Raw genomic sequence first — 14,500 nt, 5'->3', positions numbered from 1 at the left:
TTCAGAAAACAGACAAGTAAGAAAGAAGAAATTAGGAATTTCTTAAACAAAAGCCTTGTAACAATGTGCAATCAAGCCATGACTAATTGTAAGACACAGGGTCTGACACAACTATTTGCACTAATTGGTACATCTGGCCCAGTACCTTGTTTATGAAACAGGTTCAATTACAAGTTGAGGTACTACACTTCCTTTCCCAGAAGATGTGCTCTTTAATTGTACTACAATGAAATCATGCATGAGTATCTTCTCCCTCTTGTTAATAGTCAGCCTTTATATAGAAATTGGTCGAACCACAGGTGTTGACATTTTGTGATTCACAGAAGGCAAATAATTTTCCAAAATTCTTTATGGTTACAGCTGTGTTAATACACAAGCCAAAAGACGGCTGCTTAAACCAATGAGACACAATATGACACAGCTTGCATTTATCCCAGAGCTGGACAACAATCACTGAAAGAAACTAGAACATGAGAATGAAGTAGAGATGTAGGTTTCCCAAGCAATAATAAATTCGACTGAAGCTCACTGGCTGACCTCATGCTCTGCTGTACTGGGTCTCAAACTGTAGTGTATCCCCCCTAGTCCTGACAAACTGGTTGGATACACAGGTGTCTTCCTCAACTTTCCTCCATGACTTGAACCACATTAAGACAGAACTAAGAATAAACGCTGTCCTACACCCGAGGGGTAACACTAAGGGGAAATGCTGCTCTAAAAGAGGGGAGAAGCAAAACCCCCTTGGAGCAGGGGCCCTGATGAAGCGGAGCCATCGCAGCCCAGACTGCTGGAGGGCGAGGGGCTCTGGAAACTTGCAGCACCTCAGGATTGCAGGTGCTCATACATTAAAACTGGGCAAATCAAGCCAGATTTTCCTCAGCAGCTGCCCAGATGAGGGTCATAGCTCCCACTTCCCTGTAAGGAAAAGGAAGCGATCGGTGACCGCCCGAGGGACGGAGACGGCCGCGCTGAGACGTGACAGCAGCCGCCACGGCTGCCTGCTCCAGCGGGGATCCACTCTTTCTTCCCCTTTCGTACTCCGGCGCCAAAGCTCCCTCGGGAGGCGGCGGAACGCGGCCCACACCTGGGGGCGACGCCCGCGACAAGCCGCGGCTCAGGGCCCCAGCCCCTCCTCACAGGCTCTTCCCTCAGCGCTCCCCAGGAGCTCCCTACACGGGACGACGAAGAGCCACAGCTTTCTCTACAGTCGCGCTGCGCTCGCTGCCCCACCCCAGGCTCTGCCAACTCTGCTCCGCCGCAGACCCACCGGAATACCCCGCAGCAGCCGCACCCCACCATTAACCCTTCCGAGCCCCTGCGACCACCGCCCCCTTTCACAGGCACTAACCCACCTCCTCTGACTGGAGGCTGCGCAGCTGCCTGCTGGGGCGGGGCGTGATTAGCCCGGGACACTCTTCTCTTCGTTTTTATTGGCGGCTCGGCATGAATCCGCTTCGTGATTGGTGCAGACTCCTTTCGATCTGTCCGGCGGGCGGCTTCCCATTGGCTCCCCGCAGAGGAGGTGAGGGCGTTGTGTTTGAATCGCGGGGAGGCGGTGGGTGGGTGGCCGCTGGTTGCCACGTTGCCGCCGGCAGCTTCGCACAGTCCGACCAGAAGGGGGAGAGGTTCGGCAAAGTCCGGAAACGCTCGGGAATGGCCGGAGGCGGCTTTTAAGGAGAGGAGCGGCTGCCGGCTCGCCTTGCCCCGCAGTCGCTCGGCGTGAGGCGACTCTTTCAAGTTAGGGCTGCCGCCTCGCCTTCCCGCCGCACCGTGAGGGGAAGGGGCGCGATGCTGGCCGACAGCCTGGTGGAGGAGTTCGAGATCCGTGAGGATGAGCCGTGGTACGACCAGCAGGACCTGCAGCAAGGTGAGCCGGGGCGGGGGAGAGGGAGCGGCGGCGGGGGGCGTGTGAGGGCAGGGGCTGCGGCGGGGAGGGAGTGTGAGGGAAGGGGCCGTGGTGAGGAGGGAGTGTGAGGGAAGGGGGCGGTGGGCAGGCGCGGGGCACCGCCACAACAGCGGTGTGGAGCCCGGAGGGGCGCCGGGGCGGGGCGGCGGGAAGGGCGTGAGGGGACCGAAGATGCCGGGGAGGGTCGGGGAGAGGCGGCGGAGAGAGCGGGGTTTGTGTCGCCCCGTTTGTGGCAGCCGGGAGCCCCTCACGGCCGTGCCTCCCGCAGCCTCGGGCGCGTAGGCAGAGGGATCGCTGTTATCGATGAAGATTGCAGCCGTCTTTGTTTGATGGAAAGGGTTGCTGCAGCCCGGTTAAATTGTGCCTCTTTCTCTCTCAGTCCGAGAGGGAGGGAGGGAGAAAAGCGGCTCCGAAAAGTTGCACCTTGACAGGAGGTGAAGCAGCTTTTCAGGGTCGGCGCTGGAAATAGCGGGCGCTGGAAGCATCGGGCTGGGCTGCTGTATTACGACCTGCCGAGCCTTTTTGTTAGGGTTTCCAGCCGATGAAGTTGTAAACGCAGTGTGCTCCGTTAGTAGCAGGTCCATTGTTAAAATCTGCATAAATTTTGTTCTTAAAATACACGAATAACTTCAGTATGCATGTTAATTGTATGTATCGAGTCCTGCACCTATTCTATCCATAGGTCTTAAGCATAACATACGAGAGATAAATGTTATTCTTATTTCCCCGATGAGGAAGGAGTCACGGGAATACACAAAGTATAATGGGGCTAAAAATCTACAGACGCAGTATGGAAAGAATGTGCAGTTTCCTCAGTGGCATTTATGACTGGTATTAACTTAGTTCTATTTTTTGTTATTAATCCTAAATTCATTTTAAAAGGCCAGCTCAGAGCTGTGAAGAGGCTCCCTGCAAATATGCTCCAGCTTTATGCTTTTGGCTTTTACCTCGTAATACATTAATTGTTGGCTTTGGTAGGTGCCATAAAGATACTTCTGAAAGCTCTTCCTAGCTAAGCTAGGAGATCGGGCATCTGACAGTGGAAGCTTTTTTTGAGGCAGGAACAGGTTTAATTGTATGCTTTGACTATAAAGTAACTGAAAGCTGTATTTAGGTACTCTTTGCTTGAAATAGATGTTTTCATGGCTCTAGGATATAAACCAATTAGTTTAAATAAGATCTTGACACTACAGTTTGCCGTCAAAGGGAAGAGAGTTGAAATTTTGAAGACATGATTTAGCAGTGTTTTTAGTTATGCCAGTGTTTGAGGCAGAAGACCTACAGAGACTTCACAATGTATAGCAGCAGACTTCTTGCCTCATTGATGTTTTCTTTCAATTTATTTTTTTAATTAATATGAAATAATCACCATTTGCCCCTGTGCTGTGAGCTTTTAAGAAACGGTGGTCTCTTCTAGAGATTTGTGCATTTTGAGGGTTGGTCAAAGTTCTCAGCTTTTGAACAATCTTTTTCTTGGGGCTTACCTCTTCACAAGCCTAAATGGAAGTGGCTGATTGCCTTGGCAAAATGGAAAGGGGGAGAATAAAGTGATGGTGAATTTGAAATGTGAAGAAGAAATTCCTTACAGGAATGTTTTTTAAATATTCTGTAGCACTTCATTCCTGAAAGATACTCTTCCTTCTCCTAAGACTAAGCAGCACTTCTGTATGTAAACAGAGTAGTATGATTGCTTATCAAGGTATGGTAAAACTTTACAACCCAAACAATCAAGTGCATGTTTAAAACCTGAGGAGTATGTTTATGAGAACCTAGGTTGTAGAACACTAGGAAGCACCCTGAAGCAAGTTTGTAGTCCTTGTCAGCCAGTCTTTGAAACTTAAAATCTGGGTAGGGTTTTGGAAGAACTTTGACAGTCTTTCTGTGCAACCAAAAGCTTTTGTCTCTACACTGGAGGTGGGCTTTTCTGGCATGCTGTTCATGAAAACAGAAAGCTCATGGAATTCTTGTAAGGATGGGAAAAGCCATGCTTCCTTCTGCAACATCCATGCTGTGCTGCAGTATGCTGACCTTTGAAAAAGAATTCTTTTGTGTGACTGGTCTTTTTGCATCTGGCTGATACTCACTTTAACAGAACAGAGGGTAATCTGAACAAGGAGAAAGAAATAAGCTAAGTGAAAAAAAAAAAGTTTTCTTTTTACAGTTAAGTAAACTTCAACCTTATACATCTTTCACTACTAATGCTTTTTGCTGCTAAAAAACATACTTATTTTTAGATTGAAAATCCTCCAAATAATTAAGTGGGTTATGAAAAAGTAGAAGAGAAGGATTTTGGTACTGTTATCCTTTTCTCAATTATAGTAACACTGTCAGGAGATTGTGGAGAAGTGCTGGTAAGTGAGGGGTGTTTGACTTCACAGCAGACTTAGTGAAGTCTTGTTGGTTTAGAGATTTCTGATGGGGCTCTTAAACACCAGTACAACAGATCAGATGTAGTAAAAATAAAGAGCTTAAGATCTGCACTCATGCAGGTTGCATTATTAAAAACATCTCTGCTTCTGTCTTCATGGTGAAAAGGACAAGTGTCTGTCTGAGCCAAAACTTAACTGTTATTTGACATAAACTTAGAACAGAAAATGCAGTGTGCTTCTAGTAACTGTCCAAGAGAATTGTAAATTAAATGTTTCCCTTCTGTGTCTGGAGAACACATATTGCCCATCTCATTCTTAAAATTTGCTCTTTATAGGGGTTATAGGTATTTAACAATGTAGAAATATGGATGCAAAGCAAAATCCTAATTTTAGGAAACATGAAATAGTCTAAGTTCTTGCCTTCTCTAGGGGTTCCCCTGAGCTCTTCCGCTTGTCTTCTCCCCCTCAGAAACAAATGTCCTTAATTACAAAATAGCTTCTCCCTTAACTCATTTGTGCTTCTGCCATTCTAATGAACAGAAGGAGTGTGTAAATATAATTATTTGCATTGTATTCAAAGTTCTGTGTGGTACATGCTACTTGATGTAGTAGATGAAACTATCAACTCCTAAATATACCTGAATAGATAAACAAACTTTCACTTTGGGAAGTGGCAGCATGTAATTCCATTATGTATTATGTCTTTAACATAATCCTAAAATCTCTCTAAATCTCTTATTAAAGTAAAAGAATGGAATATTTAGTCTTTGCCTTGAATGATGCCAGTATTTTTTACTAGCTTCAAAGATTTTGGCTCCTTGTAAAGATTTGAGTAGTATGAGAATTTGTGAATTGGGACTCAATTTTACATGGGATGAGAGCTTCACTGCATGTGAAGGCCACAGTAATCTGTAATGTGATAGAACAAACAGCTTGGTGTTTGCCTGGGAGTTATTTTTTCCATGGCTAAACAATCTCTGTTAAAAAACGAGAAACTTGAAGATGCCTGTAGTTTGTTATTTGTGGTATTTTAATCCAGATACTTGAAACTCCAGTTCTAGAACAGCCTGTGTTTGTTAACAAGTGGTGTTAAAATGAAAAAGATCTGTGAGGCTAAACTCAACTCCTGAAGTATAGATCAGTATGCCATATGGCTCCTACTCATACATCTTCTGAAACTCTGAAGAACCTCCTATGCAGGGTGATTTGTTTTAAATAATTTTTGTAGCATTTCTTTTAAAAGAATCTAGTCTTAAGGTAGGAAACCACTTGCTGTAGCTGTAAAGAATGTGTGAAAAATACCACAGTTGTTTTGCCAGAATTGGACATCTGCAGCTTAATTGACAAATGCTCCTACTCACTTGTCCTTGTAAGTCTGAATTTGGCCTTTAGTTTATGTTTATAGATAATAGTTTTGGACAGGCTGCCAAACTGAAGGTTAGCACTAAACAATCTTGGAAGAGTGTCCTGTCTATTACAAGGACTTGTTGATAAGATAATTGGGAAAGGGGCAGGAAAGAGGCAAGATAACACAAAACAAGGGCATCTTAATAAAATGAAAACAATATATTTTCTCATCCGGCTGCAACTACCAATGATGTGAAATTACAGGTCCCTTGTATATTAATTGCAGTCATCTTGAAGTGAATCTAAGCTTTTCTTGACTTTCCTTCTGTTTTTTTCTCATTAGTGATGCTAGTTCTCTGTGAAAATTAATGATTGTATTGCATGCAATTTTCCACCTGGTTGTGGTCCAGGTGGAAAATTAGAGATTCTTAGAAATCTGTTGGATTCTTAACATGGAATACCCTGCACAGAATACTTACAATTTTAGCAGTAACACCAAGATTTATTTTCCTGTTGCATTATGTTAGCTTTTAAATTTTAAAGTGTGATAATATAGAATATCTAATGCTACTGTTGCTGTTGAACAAGTGAAAAGCTTCTCTGTACAAAGGAACTGAGGGTTCAGATGACTTATTTCTTAATTTGAAACAACTACAGTCACTGCACCCTGCAGGTGATTGAGGATGACTGAAGTAAAATTGAGATTAAGTGCCTGAGAACAAGTGACATTTAAAATGATGTTTTGGAGCACATAAAGCAATTCTTGCCTCTTAGGTTTATGAGCTTGAAAAGCAGAATAGCTTCATTTCTTTATCCGTTTTGTGCCTTTTGGTGGTATTATTGTGTCACCATAAAAAGCATCAGAAACTTTAATTTATCACTGTGATCCAGTGTAACCTGAACTTCCATGGGGAAGGGGTAATGGGGAAGAACAGCACAGCAAGTGAGGCTGCAGTCAGCTTTGGCCTTTGTCTAGCCTGGCAAACATTTATTTCCTTCTAATTTCCTCTAAAATCTATAGAACTGACTTCTATGCTTCTTCTTCTAAAATGAGTGTTATAAATATGATGAAGTGTAGCAAACAGACACCCTGGGTAGAGATTCTGGTGCAATGCTGTGCAGATGGTAGGAAGTGAGAAGATGGTGGCTGAACGTGTCTGACCTGTGTCTGATGGACAAAAGGAGGAACTAAAGAAGCTTCACAAAATAAGCATATCTTCTGGGTTTTCAGGACTGACTTACACTTGCATATAGATGGTATATGAATATTCTGCCTATGTATAAGCTTTTTTTGGGGGTACTGGAAATAACATGGACCAATTATAACTGCAAAAAACCAAACCCGAAAACACCTCAGTTATTTGTTTAAAATGCTTTAAAATAAAGTATATTCTTGGCTCTGTAACTTCCATGCAAACATGATTTCTTTGTTTAGATCTTCACCTTGCTGCTGAGCTTGGGAAGACACTGTTGGACCGAAACACTGAACTAGAAGAATCTTTGCAGCAAATGTATGCAACAAATCAAGAGCAACTGCAGGAAATAGAGGTAAATGTTTAGGGGATCCAAAGGTTAAAGCATCTAGATGTGCAACAGAAGTTGAGATCTAAACTTCTTGACATCTGATGGATATCTTCAAGACAAAATACTGAACAATCTTTAAGCACTTCTACTTTGAGAATTTGAGAATCTGTAGAGGCTTGATCATAATTAGAACAGTTTGATCACCAGAAGCTTTCTGCCATTAAACTTCATGTTGGATTTCTCATGTTTAGAGACAGGTGACTGGTATTTTTTTGTTCTGTACCAAAAAGTTATTTGTTATTTTATTTCTAAGCTACTGATCTTTCCAGGTAAAATGACATTCAATTATATGATGATGAATCAATAATTTAAATTATTATACAAAAATTTAGTGGTTAGCACTGAAAATTAAATGCTAAGTGCAGGAAAGAGATTCAAGTAAAATCTCAGGATATGTACTTCCACTTAACTGTGCTATGGTAAAGGGAGCTAAAGTCTTATTTCAGTTAAAAGAAAGGGGGGGGCAAAATTAAGAATCCCAGCAAAACCAAACACTTTAAATAGTATTTAAATGTAGAATGTAGTGGATATGTTGTTCTGTATAATAGATAATTATAATACTTTCAAAACCACTCATGTTTGCATTAATAGGTGGAAAATCCTATTTTTGGCAATTTCCTTTTTTTCTTATTTTTTAATACTGCCCATGATCTTGCAGACCTAGCTTTGTCAGCATGATTTTTTCCAGCTATTAAAGAATAGTTCATGGTCTCTAATAATTGAATTATTAAATATTCAGTACTCTGCTGACTGACAACATATTAGAAACATAGTCAGCATTTGAGCTGGGTTCTGATATTCATCAAAGAGAACAGGCTGTGACTGGTATACACCAGATTTTTACAAAATCTGAGTTCCTTTGTGCAAGCAGTACTTAAACAGTTTTGGACAGTGTTTGTATTTTCTCTAGATCCAACTTAAGACCATTGTAGTACTAATATAAAAAAATCCCAAGCTCAATATTGACAGATATCTAAGTGTCTTTAAAGTAGCCTATTAACATAAAATGTGGCATTTTTAGTAGGTGCATCACAATTTCTGGGTGTAGGGTTGTTTTATTAAAAAGATATTTCTGTTTTATACCTCATACTTGGGCTTTTGCTCTCACATCTTGTTACCCTATTCATTCTGTGAAACCATGGCTGATATTTATATGAGTGCCACAGCTTTAAAAAAGATGTCTGTATTTATGTAGAGACTTAAAATAACTCATTGCCATGAATGTGTATTTGCACTTAAAAAATAATTCTTAAGCTCTAAAGAGGACAAACTCTCATATCAAAGTGCTCTACAAATACTGTTCTACTTAAGGTTCAACACCTGTATGAATTACCATGTTTAAGGAAGTGCTTAATACAGTTACAACACACCTGTTGAAATAACACAGCACAGCTTGGATAGATAATTCTCCTGGCTCACCAAGTGTAGCTGCTTAATAAGCAGCTGTATTAAAATATGCTGCCTTGAAATATGGAAAATACATTCTTGCTAAGCTGCATTTATGTATAGAAATAGCCTCGGTGCCTTTGAGGATGTTATGTCCTGCTGGTTTAAGTTGGTTTATTTGCTTAAGCTTTTTAGGTGGGTTAGTGATGACTACCTAGGAGAGCTTCAGCACCAGGAAGTGGTCAGAAGTGTCCTCCCAGCAGTGGTCTGCAGCTGGTGTGTTGCAAGGTCAAATACTTGTAAGTTCAGACAGCTTCAGACAGTGGCAGACTAATTTAGTCCTTAAATACCTTGCTTTGAATAGCTAATAAAAACCAAGTGCAATACTACTTTTTGAAGGCTTTATCTGATACCTATTTCCTCTGGCATGGATAGGAACCTGTATTGGGGTTGTCCTTCTAAAAGGAGGGGGGGAAAGAGAGAGAGAGGGAGAGTTTTGTGATGCTTCTTAAATAGTGCCTGCACCTTTATTTGCCCACCTTACTGTCCTGAGTCAAAGAACCTGCAGACTCTGTTCATAATTGCCTTAACATCCTGTCTTTGTTCATCCTAATCTGTCTTTTCCCAGTGTGGTTTAAACATGTAATAGCAACTAAAAATATTTCTCCCTTTAAAGAAGTCTCTCTTACATCTGGATTTCTGGTAGGAAATGGAAAACTAAATTAATCCCTTCTTCAAATACCCAGAGAGAACCTTAATATGAACTGAATACATTAGCCTAAGGGTTTGTTACAGGAATTCACTGAAACAAATGGGAATAAGGTTAACATATGCAGTGTTCAGTACTTTTTAGCAAGTAAAAAAGTTCAGTCAGTTATTTTCCTATATTGCTGTCTTTTGTGGCAATGCAGGATACCCCGCTGCACAGGATAGACATGGAAGTAGCATATTCAGTCTCTATGCTTGATTTTTCCTAATTTTCAAGTGCTTGTCTCTGTAGCCTAGAGGTGATCTTTCAGCTGTTCTTGTAGCTACTCTGGTGTGACTTTGTCTGGCTTTTCCAGTGCAGGGGAATCACTGTAAACCTTTGGGTTGTTTCCTATTAATTCACATTTTATGGATAGAAAATCTAGAACTGGCTAAGAAATAATTCTGAAATATGGAACTACTTCAGTCTGCACTGAAGAGGAAGGGTCAAAGGTTTTGGAATGCTTAAGATTACATCTAATATATTAAATGCTAACATATTAAGGATTTTATAGCCTTGTATCATTATATCTGACCTGTGTGCTGACACGTGTGCCACTAACTAATCATTCCAAGTATAATAAATGCTGGATTAAAAGGGCAGCTTTATTCTTGTCTGAATCTGTTCTCAGCACTCAGAATTCAGAAATACTGATGCTCTGCTCTTAGCGTGTGGTAGAAGTGAAGAAATCTCAACTGCTCCATGCAGGTGCTCAGATGTAGGGGAGGTAGAATAAATGGGAACTTCTAAAGTATTTGTTACCATGTCTGTACTTCATTTTGGTGGCTTTTGATGGCATCAGGCCAACTGGACCCTTAGTACAGAAGATAATGGAGGCACAAGGTGGAGAAAATGGGACTTCACCTCTTCCATTCATCTGAAACTTCTGCAAAAGCCCAACGTAATGAGTGGTAACATCTAATTCTGGCATCAAAGCCTTGGTTTCTGTGCCTACCAACACTTAACATTGCTGAAGAAAATCTGAAGACCTCCAGCTCCTTCTGAGAGCAGCCAATAGGGGAAGTTAATCTGAAATGGGTCACATTGAGATTCTGCTGCTAATCCATGCACTATTTTTGCGTAAATCCTCGGTCATGTGCACGCAGGCTACAAAAGGATCTGGCCAACTGTTGCCATGCTGATCTTCTGGAAGTCTGTGTGTAGCAGTTACTAGTCCTAGATTAACTTATTATCTGTTCTTAATGGCCTAAAATGTAAACCCATCAATCTTCTAATGAGGTAAAAGGTTAAGTAGAATATTAGAAGTTTTGAGTATGTCAAGAGGAGTAATTTTGCCTAGAAATTTGCTGGGTGTTTCTTCTTGAAGTTTACCTTTTAAGTAGCATGTAGTAATAGAAAATATTGCAAGAAAGAAATTCTAAGAGGAAAGTATTTAAGATTTAAAGGAGTAGTTATTTTGTTCAAGTCTGTTTAATGCAACCTCTTGTGGATTTTTAGAACTGGATTGGCCCTATCCTAGGTGGGACAATATAAGACACTTGTATTGAGAGCTTCTGGTGATTAACTGCTATTAAACTGAGAGTTAGAAGATTTCTGACATCATTCAAGAAACTTAACAGTCTGTGTTGTTAATTGTAAAACTAAAGCAGATTAAAATGAAAATACTTCATGTGGAGTTTTAAAAAAGGCAGGAGACCTATGTTTGGCATTATAGTGGCCAATAATAGTTTCCCTGTTAGTGATAAAAGATTGAATTCAATAATTTGATTATACATCCTGGCATACAGTAGCCTGCATCCTAAGTGTGACCACAACCTAAATTCTGTCTTGTTGAACCTAATGGTGCTTCAGAGTAGAAAGAGTTGGATCAGCCAAAAATAAATTTAACTGTGGATGGTGCCACCTGGCCTTTCAGTTTTAATGCTAAGAAAATAATTGGGTCAACACTGTTAGAAAATTTCTGTTGGAGCCCACTGCAACTTTTAGAAGGCTTCGTGGATAGTTGAGGGCTGCACTGAAATCTGGATTCATGGCTATGTGAGTGACAACTGCAGTACAGACAGACCCAATCCAGAAGAGTTGGGTACCAGCCAAGGCATAGCTGCAGCGAGCAGAGATGAACACAGCTTGCACAACCAAACCCAGCTCCTGGATAAAAGGCTGTTTGGTGAGCTTGGGTTGACCTCTGTCAGAGAGGCAAACTGGATAGCTGGGGTGCTGATAGCACCTTATCAGCTGAGCACTTACCAAAGCAACCACTGACATCCACATGTATGAAACTTAGTGGTTTCTCTATGAGATGCAGAACAGTAGTTCTGTCTCTGTGTTCCACCTACAAGCTGGTAACAGCACTGCTGTCTTGCAGTACCTCACAAAGCAAGTGGAGCTCCTGCGGCAGATGAACGATCAGCACGCCAAGGTCTACGAGCAGCTGGATGTGACAGCAAGGGAACTCGAAGACACTAATCAAAAACTAGTTGTGGAGAGCAGAGCTTCACAACAAAAGATACTCAGGTAACAAGCCTACACTACATTTCCCCCCTGCCCCAGATGATAATACAAAAAAAAGAGTAGTCCATTGTAGGATACAGGTGCCAGGAATCGCCGGGTGATGAGCCAGGCTGGTGCCCAGTCTCACCTGTGCCCAGTTAGGGCTCATCACCCGGCGATTCCTGGCACCTGTATCCTACAGTCCATTGTTACTGGGCGTCTGTGTAGTGGTGTTCTACAACACTTTACATTGAATGGATGGTGCATTTGAGGGTCTTTTGGGACCAAAGAGCAGAGCAGAAACTACATGGGGGGGAAATTCCCACGTCATTGACTAAATACTCAAATGTTTTAACATCAGTCCTTCACCTTTTAGCTTAACAGAGACTATTGAAAATCTGCAAACACACATAGATGACCTGCAGCACCAAGTAGAAGAACTGAAGTCTGCGAGAGGCCGGATGAGCCATGAGAGATCTGACCAACCAAGATCAATGCATAGTTTCTCGTGTTTGAAGGAGCTGTATGACCTTCGCCAGTAAGACTTCTTACCTTGCATAGCAAAGAGAATACTCAGATTTATTTAAGCAAAGCTTAACTGAGACACAAGCACAGATGTTGAACAAGCTAAGAGAAAAACATCAAACGTTCACAGCTGGCAGAATATCTGCACAACACTGCACTGTGTGGCGTTGCCACTGCTTCTGGTATACTACCAGGTTGTACTAGTTGTGTGAGAGAAACTGCAGGTTCTACTTTATGTCTTGAAAGGTTTTCTCCCAAAGTCTCCACCCTATAAAATCTTAGCCTAGAAAGCTTACAGCATCTTGCAGCCCACTTTTTTTCAGTTAGATAAAAACACATATGTGCATAAACTAGAAAACAAACATCCTAAATACAAAATAATTTCTGGAACTTACCCTTTCTTAGGGTGTCTGTGGCTATCTTCTTTTCAAGGAAGGCAGAATTCCTGCAATAGCTTTCCTGAAGTTATGCTGTTTGAAATGATGCTTCAGCTGGTAAAATGGTGCCTGGAGCTTTGGGCTGCTTTTTAAGTTTTAGGACAGTTTTACCCAGCTGAAATGCATTAGTATATCCATCAGGACAATCACCTGAGGTAAAAGCTCCAACTAGCTTCAGTCCTAGAAGGTAATTTTTAAAGTGAAGCACCTCCACAAACAGGCAGAACAGGCTTTTGTGTCTGGGCTTCAGCACTATACAGAGGTAGGACTGTAAAATAAATCCATACATCAAAAAAAGTTACTTGTTGACAATTCAGAAGATAAGTAGATTCCTTGAATCTGCCAAAGCCTTGAGGAAATACCAGCCTACAGAATTGCCTTGTCCATTTTGAAGCTTGTTTCCATGATCAGTAGTGTTACAAGTTAGGGGAATGGAATGCTGTGGGAAGAATCTTGAGTTTCAGAAGGTACTGCATGGTGTATAAAAGCAATGCTTATTTAAACTTAAATTGTAGGTCCAGTTATGCAATAAATTTGTCTGTAACTTGAAACTGTTAATGAGCTGGCATTCTGCCTGAGTTGAGAGGCTTGATTTGGTGGCATGTAAGTATTTATAAACCATTTTCTAATGGCTAAATGGACCTGATAGGTTAGGAAAACAACTGCTATATGTACTTAGAGGTGTGTTAGCCCACAGTTTAAATCTGTCATTAGTTTCACCAAAAATTAGGTGTGGTGAGCTGTACCTTCTACACTCAGTAACACTTATTTTTATTTCTGCAGGTATTTTGTTTATGATCATGTGTTTGCAGAAAAGATTACTTCGATGGATAGCCAGTTAAGTCCTCTAGAAGAAGAAAATGAGAACTTAAAAAAGGCAGTTACTGTTCTCCAAGCCCAACTGAACCAAGAAAAAGAGAAGAGGGTAACCATGGAAGAGGAATATAGTCTTGTGGTGAAGGAAAACCGTGACCTTGAACAGAGACTTGTTGATATCGATTTGTATCGGGCTCGTGCAGAGGAGTTGGAAGTGGAAGTAGCTGAAATGCGACAGATACTTCAGTCTGAAAACACATCCCATAATGCAGAGAAATTGGTGCCAGAATCCTTTTTCATTTCATTCAAGGAATCTTCAGACAGGGAGCTTGTTCAGAGCCCAGCAGATGATGGACTTCTGACTGTATCGGAGTTTGAGAAGAAGGCACTGAAACGGAGCAGCAGTGAAACTTTCCTAAGCAGTGCTGCAGGGGGAGACATCCTAAGGGGCCATGAGGAAACGTGTATCAGGAGAGCTGAAGCTGTGAAGCAGAGGGGAATCTCTGTGCTAAATGAAGTTGATGCTCAATATAATGCTCTGAAAGTGAAGTATGAGGAACTTCTGAAGAAGTGTCAAATGGATGAAGATTGTCTGAAACACAAGGCTGTGCAAACACTGAAGCAGTATTCCAAAGACCTAAATGTGGGGAATAGCCAGTATGATCTTTCAGCCAGCAACCAAGAATTGACCAACGTGGAGCTAAGTGACTCTCCCACAAATGCTCTTCCTGAATATAAAGCACTCTTCAAGGAAATTTTTAGCTGTATCAGAAAAACAAAGGAAGAAATAGATGAACACAGAGCTAAGTACAAGTCCCTCTCCTCTCAGCCCTAACACTGGACATGCTGATGACCCATTTTTGGTTGATGATGAATCCGTTTGTCAAGAAGGGGAAGGAAACTTGATGAAAATGTCAGAGACCCCTTACAC

General features: G+C 41.6%; 1 protein-coding gene across 1 annotated transcript; it reads left to right on the top strand.

Annotated features, from left to right (window-relative positions):
- Positions 1–1,612: 1,612 nt before the first annotated feature.
- On the top strand, positions 1,613–14,500 carry CDR2 (cerebellar degeneration related protein 2). The gene is made up of 5 exons (XM_071761319.1): positions 1,613–1,867; positions 7,058–7,170; positions 11,667–11,815; positions 12,168–12,329; positions 13,537–14,500. Exons 1-5 carry the CDS (start codon positions 1,789–1,791, stop codon positions 14,402–14,404), a joined length of 1,371 nt encoding a protein of 456 aa, XP_071617420.1. The 5' UTR covers positions 1,613–1,788; the 3' UTR covers positions 14,405–14,500.

The sequence above is a fragment of the Heliangelus exortis genome, chromosome 17, assembly GCF_036169615.1.
Source record: "Heliangelus exortis chromosome 17, bHelExo1.hap1, whole genome shotgun sequence".
NCBI classification, from domain to species: Eukaryota; Metazoa; Chordata; class Aves; order Apodiformes; family Trochilidae; genus Heliangelus; species Heliangelus exortis.
Note: the sequence above shows the minus strand (reverse complement) of the source record. Positions and strands in the feature narration are given on the sequence as shown.